A 26,232-nucleotide genomic window follows, 5' to 3' on the forward strand; every position below is an offset into this window, starting at 1 on the left:
ATTTTAAACACGTTAAATGTTAAGAAAGGACTGTCCACACCATGCTTGAGATTCATCTACAACTGGGTGCATCATGGAGCAGAGAGATGATCACTGAGTTGTCTGCAAATTTGATTGTATGTCAGTCCTGACTGAGGCTCTGACTCTCATTTGTATAAAGAACAAATAAAAGTGGAGACACACCACTGAGGGGAACCGATAGAAGGTAAAGTATATCTGATATTGTTGACTTTCACTTTCTGAGGTCTATCTGTTAAAAAGCCTCACTGATTCAGATTCCAGGTAAGTTCACAAACATAAAGGTAGAAGAAGAAGACTGATTCCATGTTTTACTCTATATAATTACTATTAATTCTCTGTATTGTACCTTTAATGTATGTTGGCCTGTTTGTCCTGCAAGATTGGTCTGTCTTCTTTTTTCTTTTATTGCATGCTGTAAATACAAAGTCCATCCAAATATTGCAGGAAGGCCCTGCATCAAGACACAGATATACTTCAGAGATATCGATCTATCCAGTTAGGAAGCATAAACCATTATGAATCTGCTGTGAATTGTGAATTTCACCTGCTTTGGTGCAAATTAAAGTTATAACAAGACACCCCCCAAAAAGAGAATGGATTTGCAGGTGCTGGCCACAGACATTTCCTTTTCTCCTCATCCATCCTGAAGGATTTTTCTCTACTTTTGCTTTTTGCTAGTTTCCATGCTACTACTGGCTAAATGAGATAATACATGCAGCTTATTCAGCTCCTCAAAGATGGAGGAGAAACCATGAGGTGGACCATTACACACAGGGAGAGTGGACAGGGCCATATAAGGGCATCAACAGTGCAGCACTACTAGAATGAGTACTTCGTGCAGACTAGTCGTGCATGTTTCTGAGCAAAATGTCAGAAACATGAGCTTCGAGGGCTCAACATCCTTTAGTGAGACCTGTGCTCAAAGCCCAGAACAATGAAGCTGAATTGGGATTTGCCCAAGAGTACCAGAGTTAGCGAGTCCACCAGTAGTACCCCATTCTTTTCACAAACTAGAGCAAAAGAATTGGCTGCCAATGGATTTTGTTTTGTTTTCAAAGCAGTGCATTCTTATTTAAATGATCCCAAACAGCACTTTCATCATTATCACACTGTGGACAGGAGCATTTTTACAGCTCTTACTTTACTTAAGTCTTCACAAAAACAAGCACAAATAGTTTATTAAAAAAAGCACATTTTATGACACAGACATGTAATGAGACACCATACGTATTATTGATAGCTGGCATTTTAATAAAGCTCAAAGGAATAGAAAAAAACAACAACAACAACGACAAAAGAGATCCATGAACAGTTGAGCATAGTTTGTTAATTGAAAAGAAAATGAGTTCAGAGTTGGAAAAAAAATACTATGGTTTTCTCTGTATACTTACTGTGTTTTATACAATACCACACTAAAGCCTGTGTGAGACTTTACGCACCCTCAGCTACACTTTGCATTCAGCACACTTCCTTCAACATCTGCACTGCTTCCATTAGTACACACTTCCATCAGTTAAATGTCGTTACAAAAAATACTTCTATATGCCAAAATATATCTGTACAGTGTAAACACATACTGAAGGAACAAATGATTTAAAAAAAAGAAAATGTAACAGTAATGTAAAAGTAAAGTAATAAGCATGTCCTGAAGAGGGAACATCTTTGATTAGACTCGACAACAGTGGACAGGGTCCTCAAGTGCTATTTACAACTGTGGACGACCTCAAGGGCGATCACGCTCTTTAACAGTTTATCCACATTAAAGTGACATTTGTAGTGTTTGTTAGATCCAAATGCAACATGGTCAATGGCGAGCATTTGAAATCACTCTTAAATTGCACAGACTGATGACACAGTGTGGGATGTCCGTCTAATCTAATACTCACGATAGTCTCGCCAGCGACGCTGCTGAGCGATCACACTTTTTGCATCTGTAGCACGATAAAAGGCCCCCGAACGACAACATACCGACACGCACGTGATAAATTATAAAAGCTACTCAAAAAGCTACCACAAGCTGACTCGTTCATCTTTAATGGAACTGCCATTATATACAAACTAATTTAACTTATACAGGTACAGCATATTATGTTTCTCTGAATAAAATCTAAGACGCCTTTTTTAAAAATCATCTTCAAAGCATCGAAATCGCACTGAAATAAATTAAGAGCCTATTGCAGGTGCTTTCCAGAACAGTTTGATGGTACTGCACATGCTCGATAATCTCATCATTTTATTCGGAAAGTAAGTGCAATCACCAGCTGAGGTATTTTTAACCCTCACTCTTCATGGCACTTCACTATACACACACACACACACACACGCTCATTCAAACACACACAGACACTAAATTTAACCGTCTAGAAGTTTTTCAGTCACGTGTACAAAAAACAAACAAACAAAAACAAGTACATGCCTCTGATCAAAGATGGGGAGGTGGAGGGGGGGTAAGCTGATCCCTCATCTGTGCCGCAACAGGCGGTGACAAAATGATGCTAACACTCACGGTGTGTTCGTATGACACAAAACAAGCATAAGGCCACACATGATCAACTCAGAGAAACCAAACGGCCTCTTTCAGAGGCGTGACATTCAGTGCTTCAGTGGTTCAACTAGATAAGGCATTGGTTCGCCTCTTAATATTTTATTCCTTCTCTCTCTTTTTTTGGCACATGAGAACATTGATGCACGTGCTGACAAGTACACACTTGGGGCTCGTTTGAAGCTGTCCAAATGGTTACAGCCAGCTCTGATTTTGTGACAGTAAATCTGAGGCCCACCCGTGTTCTTACATTCCAGTTGTAATTTCTAAAAGTGGGAATGTCAATAAAAGAGCAAAATCCGCAAAGTCCTGTGTTTCTGCTCCGACGGAGCACGTCCGGATGCTGCCCAACCCAATCTGGGCACTACTTGGGGTGTTTTTTGGGCGTGCCCTGCTTCTTGGTCTGCCACAGATGGCTGGCGATGGTAATGGCATCCACGCTGGCGGACATAGTTTTGGCAGGGATCTGGCTGAACTGCTTCCTATCGGAGTTGTACTTGTACAGAGCTTCGATCATCTTTGTTGTAATATTTTTCGGGCCGATGCCAGCCAGTTTGGTGATCTCCTTGGTTTCGGGGCAGTAGGTGTAAACGGACCGGAACTGGCAGCCGGCATCGCGAAACAACACCAGGAAGTTGTTGGCTTCAGATTTCTCCATTTCCTGTGGTGGCAAATTAAAAAACCAAAACAAAAAAAACATCTCATTACGGTTTGTTACACTCTTTTTCAGGAAAAATATATTTATACACACAGATACAAAACATACATCAAGTATCTTGTTTTTCTGCCCTTCATTGACTTTGCCAGCCAGGCAGCAGTGAGCCAGGGCATTCTGGATGATGTGCTTGTTGGACTTGGCACTGGGCTCCTTATAAAGTTTAGGTCCTGTGGGAACAACGCACAAGCGTGAGACTGCAGACAAAAAAAAAAAAATCCTTCATTGTTCAGCAGCTATGCAAATCTAAACGGCTGTGTCTACCTGTGTACTCAGTGTTGGAGGGGGTGGAGGAGGTGGTGGAGTCGTTTTCCCAGTCCTTCTCTCCGTTACGGCTGCCGGCCGAAGGACAAGAAGAAAAGCCTTCTGCGGAGTCCGGCCTGGAGGTGATCGCAACACAAACCAACAAATGACACACGCAAACATAACCACCACGAAGGCGACAGACAAGCGTGGACACGTTACCGACACGTACGCCAACACAATGCACACACACAGACATGCACACACACAGATGTGGCAAAATAAGGTCAGACACCGTGACACAAATCTCCAAGCCCTGCCTGTTGTCCCGCATTACATCATCGTACTGTCATAGTCAGATGAAACGGAGCAGCGAGGGGCAGAAACGGCACGTTCATCCAAGCAAAAGCAAAGTCTCGCTGCTGTCTTTATGGGTGCTGCGAGGGATGAGCTCAAGTACTTATGAAGGAAAGAGCAAATACACTGGTGAAGCAGACAGCAGCCAGCAGAGAGGAGAGAGCAAACAACAGCCTGAGAGCAGCACTGCAAAGGACGGGAAGATGGGAAAACGAGAAAAAAGAAAGGTGGAAACAGCTCAGCCACGCGAGTCTCAGGAAACTTATTGCAGAAGCAGCTATTCAGTGTCGACACATCCATCTGCTTTTATGCGTTTGCCAATGACATGAGGTCTATACAGTAAATCAACACAGAACCACATCTACTTTGGTTTAATGCACTCTCTATGCTGAGGCGCTCCTCGTCGCAGCGTTACTAACCTTCCCTTTCTTTCTTTGGGAGAGCTTAAATAAAACGGGATATTGGCAGAAGCTAGTTTGTGGCCTCTGAGGGAAGCATGCAAAACAGAGGGAGAAAAGGAGAGAGGGACAAGAGAGAATCAAGATGCAGACTGCAGATCCTCACAGGGAGAAAAAAAAAAAAGAAACATTTCCTTGAATTAAAATCACAGCTGGAAGGTCACAATTGGGAGGACACAAACCCACAAACCAAGTAATAAACTGCTTTTGAAATTAAGAGTTTTATTCTTTATTCCTGGGCTGGTTTCATTGACATGGACAGGTGTTGACAGATGTTTGCGTTCCTTCTTCTGGATCTTTTTGGGTGTAAAATGTGATCGTCAGGCAGACAGGCTGCGCCTTACCTGTTATTCTTCCTGTTATCTGCGTCTCTGTCATTGTCGGCCAGATTGAGAGATGCCAGAGAAACGCTGGACACCGAGAAGCCTCGAGGGCGCACACCTGCATGACGACAGCAGACAGGTGCGGTTTTAACACGCATCACAAAGTTTGGGTGCTTTTGCTTGTGGGGTTTGGCGCGTTGCTCACCTGTTGCTCTCGCGGGAGGAGTCGACGACTCCATGACGTCTCTGTGGATGGACTTGGGCCGCGGCTTTTTCTTGAGACTTCCAGATCGAGGCTTGATGACCTCGTCCATGTCCTCCATCAGTTTGAGCTGCTTCCTCCTCAGATACTCATTCTTGATGTATTCCCTCCTCGCCCTCTCGTCGTCCTTCTTCTGCTGTTCCTCTTCCGCTTTCAACCTAAAGAAGGAAACCAAGCGACAAGTAGGTAAATGCAAACTGTAGTTGGATGGCGAACACAGGCAGAAAGTGAGAAAGACATACGGACCGTGCAGCCTCCCTCTTCTGCTCCTGGTCCAGCTCCTGCTGTTGTTTCCTCTCCTGAGCTTCCTTCTCTCTCCGCAGCCTCTTCTCCAGCAGAGCTGCTTTCTTGGCCGCCATGTCCTCTTCCCCTTTCACATCATCCTGGTGTTTCATGGACATAAACACACAGATGTATAACAGACCTCCGATTATAAGCACAAGAAATGAAAGCTGGCTGAAGAAAGTGTGATTTGTGCAAATAAAGTGTGAAAACGTGTTACTAACTCAGGATGAAAGGTAAGAAAACGGACTCTTTGTAACGATGGCAGCTCTGATGTTGGTACATTATCAGAGTGTACTGGACTAACGCGAGTTTGTGTTCGGGCCCATTATTCTCGGCCCACATTCGCCCGTGGTGTATTGTCTCTGATCAGCTCATGGCTCAACAGGCTCATCACCGCACATGCTGTTCCAGGCTCACACAGTGTGAAACTCTTCCTTCACCATCAGGGCATGCAGTCTGTGTTATTAATGAGAAGTTGGTGAGCCGTGCACCAGTTACGATTACAGTTGAGGGAAGAGAGTGAAAAATGTGGGGTGAATACTGAACAGCCGTTTCATGGCAGGTACTACATACACATCTCAACTAGCGGTTATGCTAATGTTAGAAATGTTAGGCCATGTTTGAATCACCATCATTTTTTTTGTAAAAGCTAAAAAACAAAAAAACTGGAGGTTTGTTTTGAGCTAAAAATTTTTAAAGATCTGAGGTCTGATGCTGTAACTCACCGTGAAAAAGAAGCCACAGCACATCTTTTGGTCTTCTCCTGTTTCTCCCTCTCCTGCCATCTCCTGGCCTTGGCTCTCTGGAGGCTTCAGGTTCGACAGAGGCACCTCCACCAGGTCTTTCCGATCCTCTGGGTCTCCTCTGACCCGGCTGTCTGTCGTCCCTTGGATCTCTGACACTGGCTGAGAGAGCACCTGTGATGTTTTCGATTGTTTGGATTCTCCCTTCAACTCCGTCTTCTTCTCCCGTCGCTCATCGTCCTTTTCTTTGGCTGCTTCTTTAGTAGGAAGAGTGTCAGCACTCGCCTTTGCCACGGCTTGCTTTTCGTTTTTAGTGTTTTCTTTGTTGTCCCTGGTGTGTGGGTGCTTGCTTTCCCCAGAACCCTCATCGTGGCCCAAGTAAGCAAAAGAACTGATCTGTGTTTGGCTGGGGGTGAAACGCCTCAGTCTGGGCAGGCTGTCCACTGAAGTGGGTGTGTTGAGCATTCGGCTAAAGGGCGTGACCTTCAAATCATTTGGACGCGGAGTCCGAGGGGTTCTGGCGTGGAAGGAGGCCGGTCGTCGTTTGATGCCGGCAGGGGAACGATTGGGTGCATGTGGAGAACCAGAGGAGGACAGGATCGGCGATAAGGACCCCACCGAGCCTCTCCCTGATCCCCGGCCTGTTACACTGCTGCTACGCAACTCACGGAGCTGCCTGAGTGGAAGAAATACCCACAACATACATGTGACATGGTAGCAAGGTGATGGTAAGTGACCAATTCAAATAAGTGGTTTGAATTAGGTGGTACCTGTGTGGAGACGGTGCAGGAGGTGGGATGACCCAGGCTTGTTGCTGCTGCTCTCTCATGGCCATGATCTTCTCCTGCTGCTGGGCCAAACGCTGCATCTCTGTCTGCAGGAAGCTCAGCGACGTGTTCAGCCTCTCAATCGAGCGTGTGTATTCTGCAATATCGGTTTCTCCTGGCGTCACACCTGCGTCACCGCAAACATGAGTAATGACATGAATTATGTACATAAATCTATTCAGACAGCTTGCTAAGATCCAGGCTGAAGAGTGATGCACACAGTGAAACATTAGCAACTAACAGAACAATACAGACATTTTATCAAAATATTTGAAAGACTCATTAAAAAAAAACAAAGAAATACCATCATGTGCTGTGCCTACATACCGCCACCATCTTCACATGGAGATTTAGGAGCTGCCCCGTCTGGCTTGCACCTCTCGGCCCGCTCCATGTTGCCCTGCCTGATGTCCTTGGATGAAGTGAGCGGCTCTGGTGAAGCTGTTTCTGCTCCTCCTGAGCTGGAGCTGGGGGGGGCTGTCACTCCCTTCCTCCTCACTACGTTCAGGAAGGCCGTTCTGCCCATTCTCTGTCGATGTCGCGTGAAAGCAGCTTCCACCTAAAGAGCGAGACGTGATGTTTACACACTTATATGTGATGCTATGTTGCTATGAATCTCTTTAAGTCCGTTTACCTTTTTCTTTTGGGCTTCGATCGCTCTGCGTTTCTCTTCCAGCTTCATCCTCAGCTGAATCATCTCTGAGGCGATGAGGTGCGAGGGATCTCTGGGTGAAGGAGATACTGGAGAGGGTGATGTGATTGGCAGAGGAGGTGTAGAGATCTAGAACAAAATGCAAACATCAGCGACACTGATTCAATGCTTTTTCAGCCTGAGGTGTAATACAGAAAGATTTGTGCGAGTTGCTCAGAACGAATCACAAACCTGAGATGAAATGTTTTTTGGTGAGTGCGTATAGGGCACATTGAGGTCTGAACTCTCTGGCGTGGTCCCTCCACTGCTCCTTCCCTCCAGCTTCCTGATCTTCTGCTCCGCGAAGCTCGTCATCCGCACCAAGCCACCTCCGGAGCCACCGGAGGATGAGACAGGGCTGACTGTGTGTGATCTGGGCAGTGTGGGTGCTGAACTGGGACAGGGGCTGTTTCTGTCACCTCCATCTCCCCGTTCACTCTCAGGGTTAGGGCCACCGACCCCTTTGCGTCCTCCTTCCCTGCTTCTTTCCCCTTCTGGCCTGTCCGGCAGAGGACACGACCGGGTCATGGCCTCACAGTCTGGGTCCATATCTGAATAGTCTCTAAGCGAGGACGAGTCCTCATCCAAGCTCTGGATGTCTTCGGTCCTCACATGGATGCCTGTGTCGACTTCATCAGTGGATACAGAGTTAGGATCGTGGTCATTGAGTCGGGCCTTTGCTGAACTCAGGTCATCTCCTCTACCTTGGGCTCCTGGAAGGGCTGAAGGTTCTGCACCATGGAGAAAGAAGGCATTATCTCCATCCCCCATCCCCAAGCTAGCGTGCGGTCTTTCAGTGTCATGGATAATCTTCAAGGCCTCCTCAAGGCTCGGGGGAGTTGACGGGCTGATGTGGCCGGTGTGGCTGGGGCTGTTTCTGTCTGGCAGGACCCCATTAGAATACCTGAGAACAGAGACAGGTAAATTAACCGATTACAGCCACAGTGCAGGTTAGAGGAATCTTAACTTACTGCTCAGTGAAGCAGGCTTATATCTCAACTTTCAACCATCATCTACCCAGCTACTATCCATCAGTCCATCTGATGTCACCATGTGAAGATGCTACAAATAATTGTTTTCTAGAAAGAGCATTTATTACATTTAATCAACACCTACATGTGTAAAACCAATTAAAAAAAAAACATTATTTTTTGAATCCCTAACATCATTTAAAGCTGGCAGGGGCCATTACAAGCCTGCTCTACTCTACCTGCTTTGGCTCTTGACTGTGAATGTGTTGTTCCGTCCCAGAGGCTTGTGTGAGGTGAAGTCGTCATCCTCCTCTGGTATGTGTCTGCTCTGGCCGTTTACACTGACAGGCATCATGGAGAGGTGGCGTTTCATGCCTCCTCGGGACGCGTAGTGAACTTTGAACCCAAGGCCGTCACTGCTGGCCGAGCGCGTCATGCCGCGCAGGGAGGGAGCCTCATCGAGCGGGAAGGTTGGGTCTCCATCCAGAGGAATCTCAAAAGAGATTCCTCGAGAGGAGGACCTAAAGGAGAGAAGGAAAGGGGAAGAATTGTTAGTTTAATAAGGAAAAAAAAAAAGTCCAATTAAGAAATGTAGGCCAAAGAAGACACAGTTTAGCAGGGCTGTTGGATTTCAAGCACTCACTGTTTTTCTTTGGGCCAAGTCCCGACACAGCCATCAACATAAGACATGGAGGTAGATCTCTTCATTACACCTGTCAGAGACGCAGAGTATATTTGTTTAAGAGACTTATTGGCTGTATGAAAATATTTACACACACTGTGTGCGTAGTAAGTGTTTACTTTTACAGTGCTATGTTTAGATTGTTTCTACTGCTGCAAATCAGCCACTAGAGGGCATCTTGATTCAAATCAAAACCATGCACTGTTTAGTATTAATGCCCCTCAGTGACTTTCAGAGTACATTATTTTATTGTCTGAGTCAAATAAAGCTTTTTGGGTTTTTTTTTTAAGTTCTTGCCTCTTTTCCACACTTATTTACACACTACTGAATAACGAATCATCAAAAATACTCTAAAGCAGTGGTCCCCAACCTTTTTTGCGCCACAGACTGGTTTTATGTCAGACAATATTTTCACAGACCGGCCTAAATACAACAAAATAAAATGATAAGGCCAAAACAAAAATTGTGGTATTTTGTAAATATAATAATAAATGTCCAAAAGTTGAATCTGTTCATCTGGACGTAGCGTTTTGTGGGAGAAACGTTTCGTCACTCATCCAAGTCACTCATCCAGATTCAACTTTTGGAGATTTACTTTCCTGGATGATTGAGAATGCATCAAGACATAATAATAAATGCGAATTCACTATGTAATTGTGTAACTTTATTAGCAGCGTGCTCCTGACGTGCACCAACAACATTGGGAGTAACATCCTCCTATCTCGTCGCTATGGTAACGCATAAACATTTCTTTCAAAATAAGTAACACAACAACAAAACACACATAAAGTACATGAAAATATATAGAAAATGTATTCATAACACACGGGAAAAGTCCCAGGGAAACCGAGTTAACGATAAAAACCCTGAAAACCATCAATTTCACACCCGAGCCTCAACTCTCGTGGCCCGGTACCAAACGACTCACGGACCAGCACCGGTCTGTGGCCCAGGGGTTGGGGACCGCTGCTCTAAAGCATCTATATCACAGCAGATGATGGATCGTTACCTTCAGCAGGAATTTTCTCTGGGCTCAAAGGTCTGTCTGCATAGCTCTGTTTGACTGGACTGGACACAGGAGCCATGTTTCTACAGGATACAGGCTCACAGGCTGCATACAAAAACATACAGTCAATATTCAGCTTTTCAATAATTTACCAACAGTGTGCTAATATTGTTGTAAAGCTGTACTATACCGTTCGGGTCGAAGATTCTGGGCTGTACAAATGACGGTTTAACCACTTCAAACCACCAGAAAAGCTCAGCCATAAACACCAGGTAGTTACTCTGCAAGACGACACCAGCTTAATGGTTAATTTGGAGTTATTAGTAAATGACAATGAGCACAACACTTGACTTCTCCCTCCATGTCTCTGTAAAGGTGCTACCAATCATAACAGATAACATCTGGATGGATTAATGAGGTCACAGCAAGTCAGCAGTCTGTCTCACTCTGGGGTTTGTTTGTGTGCGCGTACTTCCAAATGTTTGACTGTCTGATTTACTTAATATCAAATCCATACACCTTTTGAAAACTGCCAAAAAACACCATCTGGAGTTTAATTTAACATGTGCACGGAGGGATGCAGAAAGCAGCACGAGTCGGGAATGTGTTCGTGTAATAACCAGATAGGCTCAGGAGGTCTGCAAAGACGATGATCCGTAGAAAACTAATTTGTCAGTTTATTTCTTCTCCAACAAGGTGGGTCTTTAGTGTAATGGTTTACACGTTCACCTAACAAGCAAAAGATCCTGATATTGATCCCGGGAGGAGACTCAGATCCCTCCGAGGTTGTGTCAAGAAGGGCATCCTGGGTGAAAATCTGCAGAACTACCTGCTGTACAGAGGGCTGCTTTCATTTCTCCTCTACCAAGGAAAGAAAGAGTGCTGAAAGCTGTGATCTCTACTCCTCTGTGTTTACTTAAAGTAATGTACTGAAAATGAACAGACACATGCAGACAAACACTTAAGATTCTGTGCGCAGTGAGTCTGCGGTGGACGGGCAGTGTGCCAGAGCCTTTAGCTGGCCTTCGTGATCCACCCCACTGTTGTAGTACTGTACCACTAAAAAGTCAACATGCACACACACACACACTATAATTTATGTAGTGGATGAGAAATGAAGGAAAACAGTGTGCAAATATGAAAACTTTCTGCTGTTTTTTTTTTTTTTTTTTTGAGGAATGGAAAGTCCCAGCGTGCTCGGATCACGGCTTGAATCTTAATGTTCCTTCCCACACTCTCTGCATACTATTTACCCACACTGCCACTGCTGCACGGGTGTTTGGATGGCACAGGGATGCTCTTAAAGTAGGTCTACTAACCATAACCAAATGAGCATGAAAGGTGGAGCTCTGTGTCTATAAGAGCCATGTTTTTTTTGTTTGTTTTTTCACAAGAACAAGAGAGACATGAAGAGAGAAGAACAAGAGAGGCGGGCAGAGATGTGAATCTGTCCTCTGTTGGAGAAGGGAGTGGGATGGAGTGAAGGGAGTCACTCAAAAGTACAGACACTGCACTCTGAAAGCACCAGCACACACGGTCTGTTGTAATCTGTCTCTCTCTAACATATACATACATAGACACACACACAGAAACATACACACAATAGCAATCCCTGTAAGAGCCAAGCCTACTCACATTCAAACTTTTCCTTGAATGACTCATTTTTGCCCATGCGTAATTTCCCACTCTTGCTCTTCCCCCTCCAAAAACGTCTCACCATTTCTCCATCTCCTTTCACCGTGAAAGCAGAACTGTCTACGTCTAGTTTGACCAACCTTTACAGAAGCATGGGCGTAGAGCAGGTCCTCCAGGGTGAAGTGGCAGCAGTGGTTGAGGTTGTTCCTGCAAAACTCCTGCACCAGTTGTAGGTTGTACAGACTGTCAGCCAGGGACATGGTCTCCTTGAGGCAGATATCTGTTCAGCAAAGGGGAGGGGTCAAACACAGAGACACAAGGAAAGGGTAACGGGCCACACAGGAAGCCGAGGACACGATAAGAGTTAGTTTATGTTTAAAAAAAGACTAGAGGAGGAGGAAATGACTCTTAATTTCCCTGCATTTGTCATAAGAAGCCTCTCATTTGAATCACTTAAGCTCCTTGAAATAATTTGTGACGAAAATGTTCAAACCCTCTTCAAGTCCTTCTAGATGAATCATCTGGATTTTTATCCCCTGACGTTACTATAAGGACGGCCCGTGTATATGTAGGAGGTCTGACAAGGCAACGGCAGACTACAGCAGCTGGTTTCTCTGCTGTGATGTCATCCTGCGCGTTACTTAAAAAAAATAAATAAGCGAAGACAGTAGAGTAAATCAAGCTGCCAGCAAGAAACCTTAACGAAGCACAGATTGTTTTCACATCTGGTTCACATGCCTGAGATCTTCCTGCGAACTACAGTCAAACACCAGAGTTGTTTGTCTTTGAAATAGCAGCCGGCTCCACCTCTCCCTCACACAGCCCTCGTGACCAATCACATTCCAACCCGGGGCATTTTCAAAAACGACAGTCTGGGCAAGCTCAGAGGAAACAAGGCTTTGTTCTCCATGAATCCTACTACCTTTATTCTTCCTCTATCCCTCTATTTATACCACTATCAACAAATGCAGATGGTGAACTATAAGGATTAGGTTTTGCATTTATAACACTCGCTTATGCACAATGCAAGTATTATTAATACACTCTTTGTTAATCTATTGTAAGAGACTGGCAGTGAGAACAGTGACTTTTTTGTGCTCTGACTAAAAGTCACTGTGGTTAGTTTGATGTGTGCTATTCTGTCCTTTAATATGTGTGTTTGAACTGAACTGAGTTTAGTCTCGCAGTCTCGTGTGTAGTAAAGGTAACACACTAAAGTGTGGATGGTTAACAGAAGAGGGGGATGGTTGCAGACCTTCCAGTCTGATGGCCTGCGGGCAGTAGAAGTGCAGCAGCGCAGTCAGGGCGCAGCCATCTGTGTTGTCCTTCAGCAGGTTTTCCACCAGGGGGAGCGACGGCGCGCTCCTCTGGGCATGCTCCTTCCTGTAGCGAGCCTGAAACCATGGCAACGGCACAGAGACATCACCTACATGTGTCATCGGGGTGGGTGTGTACAGCCGGCTCTCTGATTATCGATGCAACCACATCTCCATGCTCCAGTCAGTCACACACACGGGCAAGGTAGAAGTGTTAATTTGAGGATCTTCAAACACACACACAGACACACACACACCTGAAATAATACAGATTAACATCTTCATGCAAACAAACATTCAGTTAAGTCACACCTCAATAAGATTTATCATGTTAAAACCAAAGAAGGACGCATATTCATAACCCTCACAACCCTGCTCTCTGCGACTGGTTGTGAGGCGTGGTTAGTTCCCTGCATGCATGCTAGCAAATGAACGGTTTGCACCATTTCAACATCTCCTGAGAACTCAGTGGCACTGAGGCAGTCTGAAGCTCTGGTGCTGCTGCAGACAATGTGTGTGATTTAGAGTTAAATAATAATGTGTGTGACTGCATCCTTCCTGTCTGCAAATTGTCTCCATGTCCCTCTGGGACTAAAAAAACCACAGAAACAACTTTACAACATATTATTATACGCATTCAGGGCATCGGTATTCTTAGTTTGCCCATGAAGACGAAACAATTGTCAGATACAACAGAGCGATTATGTTCAATAAAATTGCTCAGTGGAAGATCTCATGTTCATGTGCTCATAAGGACTAACCATAGCCGAGTAGTATCTGTGGCTCCCTAATGACAGGTCATAAATGGTCACTATGATTTTTGTCTAAGATGTGAAAACGATGGTTGGGTTTGAAGGGTCGGGGGTGTCTGACCAAACCATGACGAGGGTCAGGGCCGCATGCAGTGACTGACAAGGCAAGTTGGGAGGTGGCTGTGAAGGGACGGGGGGATTTTGGGAAAGGAGGAAGTTGGTGGGTTTGTTGAAGAGGTGTTTTTCAGTATGAGTCGACTTACAGGTACTAATCTCCAGTACCATTTGCTAGGAGACTTGATGGTGGATGATGATCGGACAACAACAGGAGAGAATGTTAGGTGTTAGGTGTTTCCCAAACAACAGCAGGGAAAAATATGCTACAGGTGCTAGGACTCGTGAACAAACGCCATCTTAATACCTCTACAAAAGCTACTTACTTACTTTCTTCACACATTTGAAATCAGCATCAAAATACACAGAGAGGATAGCGGGATATATCTGCTAAAGCAGAAGTTTAGTTGTGTCATACATCCATAGGTGCCCATGTTTACAAATGACCCTGAACTTTATGTACACCACTTATTTTTGCTACACTCATTTCAAGAAATGGAGCCTCCATTATCTTGTGATTTAATACAAATAAAAAATGTAATTATTATTTATCTGCATTATTACAACTTTAAGCTAGTTTAATTTAAGCATCTATAACCAAACAAAGTTGGTTTGGACCAATCAGCAACCTCTGAGAAGATACTGGCCAATAAGCTGTCTGGGTCTGTCTGTGTTTCATAGGTGTGACAAGAGTCAGATTGCTCAACCAACCCGCTGCCAAGTATTTCTTAAACGACCGGCTTCAAGCGCCTTATGTTCCAATTTTGCATAATTCTCATTCATCCAATCAACTGTAGGGTTTTTTTAGCAGTGTACCTTACCAATAAATCACAATCATCAAAATAAACAATTATTCCTCTTTGTCAAAAAACCTACTGTGTCTTTAAGTAATGTAACTGATTGAATGTTATTGAGGATGTTTATTTTTAATAAGTAATCATAATGTGTACCATACATAAGAGACCATTCAGCACTGATAAGTCACAAATACAACGCAGCAACGTGTTTTTGAAATAGAAGGCTGTAGTTTAGGTTCGAGGTGATTTATAGTGATTTATATTTTTAGTATTTAGATATAATGCTTTTTGTCTAATGTACAGAGAGCTAATGGGAATAACAGATTGGGCAGAATAAAAACAGTCAGCGAGTTAGTCTGTCATATTCATTCATGGTCCCCAAACTGCTGATTTCACCTTCCCAGTCTATTTGTGCCCAAGCAGGACTTGCAGTTTTATTTAACACTTAACTGTTAACTGTTGTTTAAATGTGCACAGGTCTGTTTCAAAGTCAGACCTGCACCCAAAGTCTAATCCCTCATTTCTTGGCCTCTCTTAGTTTGTTCCATTAAACTTAAGATTGCAGCCTTTTGATAAGTTTTTGAGATACGCTGCAAACTAAAAGCTAAACATACTTTACAGAGCCACAAACATGACCTAATTTTTATAACTAAGATCCTGAGTCTTGTGTAACAATCCAACATTGTGTGTTTTCTAACTTTCTGCTCAATAATATGATTAAGACCTAAAGTCTCAGTCCACACAAAGAAACGCTGAGTGCTTGGTCATAAGACCATAGTTAACGACTTTTCACACAATCCCAGAATAAACAAGCCCCACTGAGAAGTGTCTTGTGCTCATCCTCTGGTGTGAGAATGTGTGTTTGCACAGACGTGTGTGTGTGTGTGTGTGTGTGTACATGTAAAACTGTCTCCTAATAAGTGAATAGACTTCTATCTATCTGACACTGCAAAGAAGGAGCTGTGTGATGGAGCATGGAGGAGAGCAGCTGACTGACTGAGCGTCCAGCTATTTCTCAAAACCTTAAAAAGGCTGTCTTCTTCCTTTGTTCTAACTTGTTTTAACAAAGCCTTGATAGGTCACACACCCTGCGTGTGTGTTACCACAGCGCAATCGCAGATAGGCACTGATCTCTCTCTCTCTCACTATATTAACACAAAACAGACAGTAAGCAATAGAAAACAGGCCAAGAAACTCCCACAGCAGATAAAAGCTCTCGTCTAACTGACTTAACCACTCGTGACGTCCTGCAGTTCTTTGAAGAGCCAGTTAATTCTGCTCCATATGAGGAAACACACTCACAGTGACACTGTGCAGGAAACTTACAACCTGTTGCCTGTGAACAGGTTCATTCACGACACTGTGTGTTTTCAGCTGTGAACTTTGTGGGTGCATCGCACATTCATGCTCCCCAGAGGAGGAATCCAGCCGACTCTGGCGATGCCCTCACTTTCTGTGGCCATTATAAGGTTCATATTTGTGTTAATCGCTGAAAAATATTGGACTGATACATGTTGCACATCTAATAAGAAGATACTGTTACTGCTGGGCTGCTTAACAAACCAGTGAGCATGTTTTAGAGTTAAGGTGTCCACTCAGGAAGTGATTCACTCGCTGCTGGTGGACATTCCATACTCCGGTTGCCTAGGTAACCTACCGTATTAAACATCCTGTCACTGCTGCTTACTCACTTCCTGTATGAATGCCCCTTTAATTCACTGCATGAAAGAGGTCAAATCAACATTTTGTGTCTGTTACCTGGGCTAACTATCTGTCAGTTCGCCGCTTTGTCCACGCTGTGGGTTGCTAGAAAAAGACATTCATGTTTCCCAGAGGATGTACCCCACTGGCTTTAGAGGACACTGCACTTTCTCTGCTGTCATCATCAACTTCAATTTCTAAGTTTTGGGCTCTGACCAATATTCCTCACAGAGGCACACAGGCCTGGAGAAGGTTCTAGATCCTAAACAAAGGCAAGTTCCTTGACTTGCATCTCTGAAATTAGTCCTTTCACTCCATTCAATCAGTGTTTACCTCTCTGAGTTAGCACAGTATTGCAGAGAGTATAGCTAATCATTTCCACCTGACACAAGTGATCCCCCCCCTTCCCCTGTTTGTACTCCATCTTGGTGAGATAAAAATCTTTTTTCCATTTTTAAACGTTCGCCATCTTGTGCCTGTTTTAGAACTCGAGGCCCGACAAAGCACCGCACTGTAGCTTCACGGTTAAGTGAGCAGCAGAGGATGGTATCTGACTGCTGTGTGTTTGTGCCAGTAGACTGGCTCGAAGCGTTGCATAACTACGAGGCCTGCAGGATGACACTGCCCCTCTTCTGCTACAGCTGACAAAGTTCCTGAGTGTCTCTCACTGTGGTGTCATTTCTCCCTTTCCTCCATCTCTGATTATCCCTCCTCCCTCTTCTTCTCTCTCTTTTTTTCCACCCCTCTGTCTGTCACCCTTTCTCTCGTTGGCTTCCCCGCACATTTCTTTGTCTCCTTTAACAGCAGTGTGGCAACTCTTGCCAACATTTCTCTGCAGCTGGTCTGAGACTGAGCTCATCTGTTCCTCTGATTCACAGAGCCCCGTGTACTGAGCTGCATGTGACTGCATATGTGCGGGTCTTCATGTGTATCTCCACACATTTAAAATCCAATAATATGAACGCGATTGGTGACAAAAGAGAAGTAATTGAAAGAATTCAAAAATAGATTTAATAGATTTTCTTTTCTTTTTTTGCAACCACTGCATACAAACTTCTCAGCTACTTTGCTGCTGGAAGTCAAATTAGAAGATTTATGCAACTCTGTGTATAAAGTCAAAAGCTGGAACAAGGATCAAAAAACTGCAATCTGTTGTTTCACAAGACACCACAGTTAATTTCTGAGTTTTATTTAGAGGTGCTGATAAAAAGAGCAAACAGTCTCCCCATGTTTGCAGTTCTAATGACAGGAGTTTTATAGCACAGGCATCAGCACGATGTTGAACACCCTGTTATTTGGATCATTCGTGGCACTTTTATTTCAGTCTATGTGTGCATTCTTACTTTGAGCGCTGTGGCGTTTGACTCCTGCAGTGAAGCCTCTCTCAGCTTCTGCTCCTCTACAAGGATGTCCCTCAGGTGTTCATTCACCTTCAGAGAAAGAGAAAGAACAAGAGAGGCAATGAGGTCAAAAGTCAGACGAGCATCTGGTGCACACTGAAAGTGAATAGTGAGTCTGTGCTGAAGACTTGAAAAACCGGGCAGTGATAGTAAGAAGGCCCACATCAAATAGAAGTTTGTCACCACCACCTCCACCCATCAACTGCTGAAGCTAAATATAAATATACCATCGTACCAATATACAGAACTCAGCTAAATTCTGATGCAAGTGCAGGTTTAAAGGTTTTTTTTTTGTTGTTTTCAGAGGATCTGCCCAAGCATGCTGAGAACTGACACTGCATGAGGACACACATGGTCACATCAGCCATCCCCCCCCCTGCCACTGCTTTCCACGCCTCGGGGCTACGCAGAGACACAATTGTCAATGTTTTTCCAAGTGTGCGTCTGTAAATAAATCCTGCAAAGTGTGCATCTTTCCGCCTTTGGCCTGGAAGCAGACAGCACATGAGTTCTTCCAGAATGGATTATGGCTGATGATAAGAAGATCTGACATTTGATGAACTCTGTACTGAGGCTTGTTTTATTATTTCAAGGAGAAAGAAACAAATTCATCTTTGAGATGAGGCTGTTTCACACCCATCTTGCTCCTCAAACACTCATCAAGGACAGTAAAAACCACTTCATGTGACCAAGCAATCTTTAAACCAAAGTGCTGCGATAACAGAGATCAAACTGCTGTCATCTTGAAGGTAAATTTTAATGGATTTTTAATATAAATACACACTGCAAATAAGTCTAGTCTCAAAATACTTAAGAATTTAAGAATTACCTTATTTCTTATTGTTTTATATTTTTGGGGTACTAGCCAGAAGGTTCCCTGGTAAAGGGTAAAACTTGCCTAGTTGTTTAATTTGAATTGAACTGAAATACTGTGTTGTTTGTTTTCCTGGAAACTGTAGTTTTTTGTTGAATTATGGATTTTTCTTATTATTTTGGTGCTTATTTGTCGGCCTTTCGTTGAGATGGACTGTAAAGTGTTGGCTCACTCTTTAATACACAATTTTATGTGAACAAGCTTTGTGAGTGTAATTTCCCTCCAGGAATGTGCTTAACCTTCTACTTTACAGAGTTGGCTGGAGTTAACGGGGTTCATGTTGGGTACGTGTTCGTGCTTTCAGCTGGATCCAGGTGGTGGACTGACCCAGGAGCTGAGTTTTACCCTTTGCTAGAGAACCATCTGCATGGCACCCCAAAAATATTAAATAAAAAAGGGTATAAATTAGGTCATTTTTTGCAATCTGCTAAAACACATTTATTCTTTTTTTGGTAATTTGAAGTTTAACACTGTAGCATCTAAAATCTCTCAGCCACATGTACAACGCTGGTTTGGTGCATGGATGTAAAACCAAACACAAGAGTCTGGCAGTCATTCGAGGAGCTGAAGACCAGTTAGATTAAATTGACTTTTGACATGTGATGTTCCACAACAATGAGAAAATCCTAAGTTTTAGTGCGTCCTGCAGCTGTAATGCTAATGTTACCATTAGCTTTGATTGTCTCTCCACAGGCCAGAGCCATCCTGAAACTGTAATGCTGAGAGAAACAGTAAGAGAGATTGCACATGGTAAATGGAGTGGTACTTATTAGTGCTTTTCTTTTCTAACTGAGCATTCAAAGTGCTTTTACCACACGCTTCATTCACACTCATACATACAGCCCTTTATTCTATGCCTTAAGCACTTTCTAAGTATCACACACGCCATCACACTTTGATGGATCGGGAGCAATTTGGGGTTCAGTGTCTTTCCCAACAGCACTTTGGGATGTAGACTGGAGGAGTCGGGGATCCATCCACCAACCTCCTGATTAGCAGATTACATGCTCTACCTCCTAGCCACTGCAGCTCCCAATTGTGGGAACACTGATTTCTAACACTGATTTGCAATCAATAAACAAAGACTGGCTGACGTTCTGTGTTTTCAGGTTGACCTTTGCAATCAAAGCCCAGCCTCTGTTTCTGATAGACAGCAAGAACAGGCTATGGATGAAAATTTTTAAAAAATTAAGTAAAGACAGGAGAAACACCCTTCAGATGTTACGAGTGTTGTTGTTGCGTAGTTTGTACACCAGATGGCACTACTTCTCAGCAAAGTTAGGCAGAGCGCAAGCACATTTTAGGAAATCTGTTCATGTTTATGTCTAAAGCAAACAGTAACATCATGCAATATTTTTTAAATATTAGATTTTTAAATCACCAAATCAGTATCAGTATTGGTTTAAAAAACAAAACAAACCTGTATCGGTCGGGTGTAGCTGAAACAGGTGAGACTATCAAATTGTTAAAAATACTGACTGTATGTAGAAGATGGATGGAGATCTGAAAGTTGAAGCCAATGTGAAAGCTCTTTAAACCTGTATTCTTTTAGTGGTCAGCAGGTGGCGCCTCCTCTGACTGAAGAAAGAAGTTCGGTTTTATAGAAATCCACCCTGTGACTTCAGCAGATATTTTCCTGGTGAGCTCATAGTGACAACTGCTACTTATAAGACTCACTGAACACAACAAAGCTTGTTTTCTAAATTATGCTCCCGATTGCAGTGAGAGAGGAGAACAAAGCAGAAAGAAATGGCTACTCTATGATCCATCATTCGGTTATTTGCTTATCACATCCGATTTCAAACCATCAGTGAAAAATGCTCAGATTGAGGCTTCACAACTGGACTTGCTAACCACCATCACAGTGGCTCTGTCACTCTTTTATATACAGTCTACAAGGTTAGAATAGTTGTACCTCAGTAGGGGTTTAAAGCCTTTAAAGCCCTGCTGAGGTCTGACTATTCTTCCTAATCCTGCTTTAACAGAGACTAGGAATCTCTCTGGCATTATCACATGTGCACGGTGCCAATTTTTCCATCTTCTCCTCTTGCAAACATATTAGATTTCTTACCAACAGTGGAGGAATTAAGAACTGACACACTTTCCAGGAGCTCGAGTGTCTACTAAATCCAGAGAACACAAAGTAAGTAGAGTGGAACAATAAAAAGCCACCTTTGTAAACGGCTTAAGGCTTCATTTAGCTCGTGGAGACAACATCTCCCTGTGTTTGTGCATATGAATACCTTGTTGATCCAGGTGGTTATTGCATCCTCTGTGTCGTAAGGCAGCTCCTGGATGTGTCCGTCGCCGTTCGATGGTTCGGCTGTGGAGTACCTGTTGATGCAGGACATCACCCTCTCCACGCTCACCATCTCTACGGTGTACGCCATCATCAGGGTGTCTATGAGCGCCAGGTGGGAACTCTGCACAGACACACAGCAGCCAGATCAAGTTAAAAAGGTAAAGTCAGCTACAGATTTGAAATTTTTATTTTATCTTTTTCTTTGAAAGTTTTTCCCAAAAGCAACAGACTGACAACTGGGAATTTTCAAGTGCAAAGTTGCCAAAAAGAGTGTGGGAAAAAAACAAACCATGAAAGTAATTTATATAAATGGCACATCTGTTTTTAAAAAATCCACCTCACTTTCACACAGTCTGTCAAACCAGACCAGCTGCTCAGCTACCTTCTGATCACCATCCGTCTTGCCTTAAGCCATGTAAAACTGCTTCACTGTTAAACGTTGGAAAAATACTTTTATTAGGCACATTTCATCCAATTTTGAGTCATTTGCTTTATCTGAGTGGTTGTAAAAAAGCAACATCAACACCTACACAAAGCTTGACATTCTCCCAGCCTTCCTAGTCCCATTCCAGGCCGGTCAGAGCAACAGACCTCCCCTTCCCTTTCCTGTCACACTACAGTGTGTGTACGCATATTTGCCTGCTGCTTGCCTCAGCATTGCTGTGTGTCCAGCCTAACTAAACAAACATCTAAAATCTGGAGCTCCATGATCGAGGTGACTCAAACTGACAAAAACAAGCAGTGAGGCGTTGTGTCTAGCACAGGCCTCTATTCATAACCACAGAGCCACATGCAACAGCCAGTGTGACCAAGTCTTTTCCAAAGAAACAAACTCCCGCTTCAGTGCTATGAGTTTACACTTCCACTGGTTCTCAGAGTCATCACGGCATGTCGTCCTGCCAGTCTAAGCATGCAGAGAGCGTGCAGGAGTAAATGAGCTCTGGAAACAAAGACCTCATGGAAATAAGTGCTGAGATGCTTTGATCAGCTGTACCTGATGTGAGTAAATGCTACTGAAGTTAGCTGTGCTTACGTTGCACACATTAAATACTGTTATGTAGACCAAGTGCTCATACTTATCCAGTGTAAGCTCTGTTTTTGAGTTAATTTATTATTTAATATGAATCCCAACCAACACATCAAAACCAGAAGCTATGCAACAAACAGAAAAACAGAAGAAGCAGCAGGTTCTTCTCACGCTTACCATGACTTGACAAACATCAGTTATTAAGTTGTTTATATAAACAAATATGTTGTGTAAGCTGGTGCGTCTGAGGATGGTGGCTGAAATGCAGTATGTTTCACCTGCAGCGTATTACACAGGTGCCCAGGATTGTTTGGACAGCTCCAATTTATGATTCTTACCAAACTTATTGAGCTGTTTATGAAAACGTCTGCAGACAGACACCGTTTTCAATTCCTGCAGCTTCAGGATATTGCCAGATGTCTGACATTGTGTGCATTCTCCTCCAGATGTGCTGCAGGACGTCTGGCTGACGGCTGGACAGACTGACGGAGAGAGACGCCAAGCAGCTTAAAGCGAAGCTAAAGAGTCAAATACCGTGATTTAAATGAAACTCGCTGAGCTTTTTCTGTGATTGAAGCTTTTCTTAAGTCATTTACATAAAACTACTAAATCTTTAATATTGGTAAGAGGCTTGTGTAGGTGTGTGCATGAGTGTGTGCAGGGCTCTGAGCAGAGAAGCCACATGAATTTAAATGATTGTGACAAATCACTTGTGTTCATTTTTTAAATAAGGATGTTTGTAAGCTGACATTTGTTTAAATTAGGGGGAAAAAATGCACTGACATCGGCCATTTTATTTGTCATATTTTATGGAGAATATTAGTTGAGGCACATAACTCTCTGTAACCTGTTGGGATTCATTAGATGATCAGGTTATTTAGTATGTTTTGGTAGGTACTGGTAGGACAGACAACTGTTACTGCAGCCCCCTTTATTCTTTGTGGTAATGTAAGACTGCCCATACTGAAACAGCTCTATGGTCTATGCAGAGAAACAGAAGCTAATTAAGTCCCTCCCACTGTGGATGGAAAACAATTCAGTTTTCCACTGACTTTGTGGGTCAAAGTAAAACAAAAAAGAAAAAAGCAAGAAAGACAAATCGCATTTACATCATTATTCACAAAGTTACTGACAGTAACCTGTGAAATGGACGGATGGAAGCCTCGCCATGGCAAAAGTATGGTGGCCCTGAGAGGACTGTAACTTAAGAAAACACCAGAAAATAGAAAAAACTAAAATCGTAAAAGTGCAAAAAACACAAAGAAATTTGTGATTTTAGGGGGACAATAAGTCTCAGTGCAGTGCGGTTGACCCAACTTTTGTTTTATATATATTTTAGCTTTGTAACAGATAAAAAGCTATTTAAAAAGTAAATAATATTTAGTATATATAAATATAATAAAATATATTATCAGGCAAAATGCATTTTGTTTAATGCATTTCAGTCCTCCGTTGCATAACATGGGGATGACCTTTTTCCCCTCCAGTGGTTTTCAGAGTCTTTACAGTACCAGCATAGGCCCACACAGGCACATTCCTGGCAGATTAGATGAAGGGCAATTTCTGCTGTTTACCCTGCAGCCTGAGCGATGAAAGATAGTAGCGCGCTGCCCTGATAACTTTCCAGACTTGTAAAATCCTGAGTTGTATCCAGTAAAACCCACTGCAGTGTTTGACATTCAATTCAAATGAATGGCTCCGGTACTCAAACTGCACTAGAGAGTACCTGACACAATGTGCTCGCACCTACACAGCCACTTAACATTGTTTTAAAGCAGGGCTGGTTTTTTGTCTGAGTGCCCACTAATGCTGCAAGAATAATAGTCGAGCTATCATGCGATGCCTTTAAAAAAAATATATAGTCTATGTACTCAAAGGCTTTGCAGACATTATAGTCCAGGATGTCCACGTGCATGTATGTTGGAGTAATGGGGTTGAACATAAAGTGTGAGCCTGAGAGATGAGGATGAGCAGGACGGGCAGTTTTCAAAGTCCCTGCTTACATATCTACAGACTGGTCAGATATCCACAGGGACAAAAAAAGACGCTACTGTTGATAATACAACAAGATTTTAAGAGCCTATTATGCCTTCACAAAGACCTTTGTGCTGCGTGTCTGTGCACAGAAAGCACTCACGGTGACAGACACGCCTTATAAGGCCGTGGAGATGGCAGACGCCTGTCATGAAAAGCGCTGCAGTACGCTCGTGCACATTTTCTAACAGGAATTCATCAGTATTCATTCCCACAGCTGTGTGCGTGCGTGTGTGTGTCCTTGATCAAAGGCATTTATAGTAAAGCACAAAATACAGCCGAGCAAACAGACAATAAAAGTCATTCTCCACAAACATGACAAGTGCAGGGACATCTGAGCCCCACAAGTGTTTTTACTGCACAACTTTACACCTACATGCCTGCCTCTACTCAGATGTGGAGACTGATAGCCATTTCTTTCACAAACATCTGTAAAAATCTCCAAATCTTTCCGCGTTATTCAACAGAGAGCTGATGGAGGGACACGCCCCTCTGCAGAGAAAAATCAGTTACTGCTCAGGCTCCGTCTCTCGCTCACTCATCTGTCACTTTCTCGTTTCAGTGTTTTAACACTCGGAGGGCGACGAGTCAAAGAGGAATGAGAAAATAAAGCAGGCCTTGTACACACCACCGGACATCTGACTCCATCGGCTCCACGGAGGTGTGAATTTGAAGACGGGCAATTAAAGGAGCTCTAATTTGTGCGCCAGACGTTCTTTGACTCAGTGTGAGCCCCACCCTCCACAGTGCTGCAGTAGTGCACATCACGTCTTCCTCCCTCCTCTCCTCTAACCCTCCCTCTTCCCCACGTATGCTCCTCTCCTCCTCCGTCATGCCCCCCTTTTCCCCCCTCCTCCTCCTCCTCCTCTCCCGTCTTTCCAGATGGCCATATTAACACGGGGCCTTTTTCCACACATACTCTGGCACACACGTGTCCTCATGACCGCCAGAAAGGCAATACCTCCTTCACATCTTTTCCAAAGCTCTTCCCACACTCACCCTTTCCCCTCTTCTCTTGCTCTACTTTCCTGCTTTTCCTCCTGGACAGCAACCAAATGGCAGCTGCCAAACAACATCTCCCCCACTTTTTCCTCCCGCTCTCTCTATATATCCATTCGGTCTCTGACAAACTGCCACGCTCCCCTCCCTTCCTCCTCCCTCTCCTCCGCCTTCCTGACATGAGTTATTCTTCTGTAGCACAGCACTGAGAAAACCATGAGCTCATCATTTTCTCTGCAGATATACCATAACCCAAAATGAAAAGCCTCAACTCTAGTGTGACCGAAATGATCCTGCTGAGTCCATAAATACATACAGCTCCTCTGCTTTGCAGAGGCAATCTAATGAAATCGCAAGGGCACAGAGTAACAATAAGACCAGACAGATTAACTAATAGCCTGCCAGCGCGTCAGACAAATGAAGGTCGATGAGTTAGAGAGTCGATAGGCTCCATTTGTTTACTTAACAACTGTCACTAAATCACCTGAAGCACACAAAGATGGAGGCGTGTGGACACACACTGGTCCTCACGTGCACTTCTACAGGTGTGCAAGGACATGGGGTCATTTAGCTCTGCGTCAACCTTCAAGACAACCTCACTCACATACTGAAGGAGGCAAAGAGTACAGCCAAACATAGACACGAAAATTCAATTGTCTGCATAACTTTGAATTACCTCTTGGAGCTGAAAATGCGGGCTAATAAAATACAGCTACAGCCTGAGAAAAATGCAGCGGCACAGGCAGGCTTAATGAAAAGTGCTAACTGCACCAAAATTCAGGAGAAAATAATTTTCTGGCTTCATTTCACGCATTAAGTAGAGTTAACATGAGGCAAGACAGAGAAAGACGAGAAACGCTGAGAGAGGCCGAGTGAGTGAGGGTGGAAGAAGGATGGAGAGGGGTGGAGAGAGAGAGGGGGAGGGAGGGAGGAGAAGGAAACGGTGCACTGCAATGCAGACACCTTTTGGCGTCAGCAGAAGTGCCCAGGCTCCAGCCGTGCATGTGTTAGCAGCGTGTGTGGATCTGCAGGCATCAACTCACCATCCTATCAGAACTAAAGCAAAATACACCATTGTCAGCTCCTCTCACAGCTTTTAAAAAGGTGACAACATTATTACGGCTTTATATGAAACAATCAATTTGTAGATCAATC

The 26,232-nt window shown here is 43.7% G+C and overlaps 1 protein-coding gene across 1 annotated transcript in view; it reads right to left on the reverse strand.

Moving 5' to 3' along the window:
- Positions 1–1,202: 1,202 nt before the first annotated feature.
- camsap2b (calmodulin regulated spectrin-associated protein family, member 2b) overlaps positions 1,203–26,232 on the reverse strand; it is a 33,383-nt gene continuing 8,353 nt past the window's right edge. The window contains exons 3-21 of the mRNA XM_039602180.1: positions 20,959–21,138; positions 17,785–17,871; positions 13,017–13,155; positions 11,902–12,041; positions 10,317–10,407; positions 10,130–10,231; positions 9,082–9,151; positions 8,678–8,959; positions 7,660–8,371; positions 7,411–7,557; positions 7,104–7,335; positions 6,720–6,903; positions 5,932–6,625; positions 5,168–5,304; positions 4,865–5,079; positions 4,681–4,777; positions 3,543–3,658; positions 3,330–3,448; positions 1,203–3,224 (exon numbers count right to left, since the gene is read on the reverse strand). Coding sequence (XP_039458114.1) covers positions 2,928–3,224; positions 3,330–3,448; positions 3,543–3,658; positions 4,681–4,777; positions 4,865–5,079; positions 5,168–5,304; positions 5,932–6,625; positions 6,720–6,903; positions 7,104–7,335; positions 7,411–7,557; positions 7,660–8,371; positions 8,678–8,959; positions 9,082–9,151; positions 10,130–10,231; positions 10,317–10,407; positions 11,902–12,041; positions 13,017–13,155; positions 17,785–17,871; positions 20,959–21,138 — 4,041 coding nt within the window. The 3' untranslated portion in view covers positions 1,203–2,927. The remainder of the gene's footprint in view (positions 3,225–3,329; positions 3,449–3,542; positions 3,659–4,680; positions 4,778–4,864; positions 5,080–5,167; positions 5,305–5,931; positions 6,626–6,719; positions 6,904–7,103; positions 7,336–7,410; positions 7,558–7,659; positions 8,372–8,677; positions 8,960–9,081; positions 9,152–10,129; positions 10,232–10,316; positions 10,408–11,901; positions 12,042–13,016; positions 13,156–17,784; positions 17,872–20,958; positions 21,139–26,232) is intronic.

This window comes from Oreochromis aureus, linkage group 18 (assembly GCF_013358895.1).
Source record: "Oreochromis aureus strain Israel breed Guangdong linkage group 18, ZZ_aureus, whole genome shotgun sequence".
Taxonomy (NCBI): domain Eukaryota; kingdom Metazoa; phylum Chordata; class Actinopteri; order Cichliformes; family Cichlidae; genus Oreochromis; species Oreochromis aureus.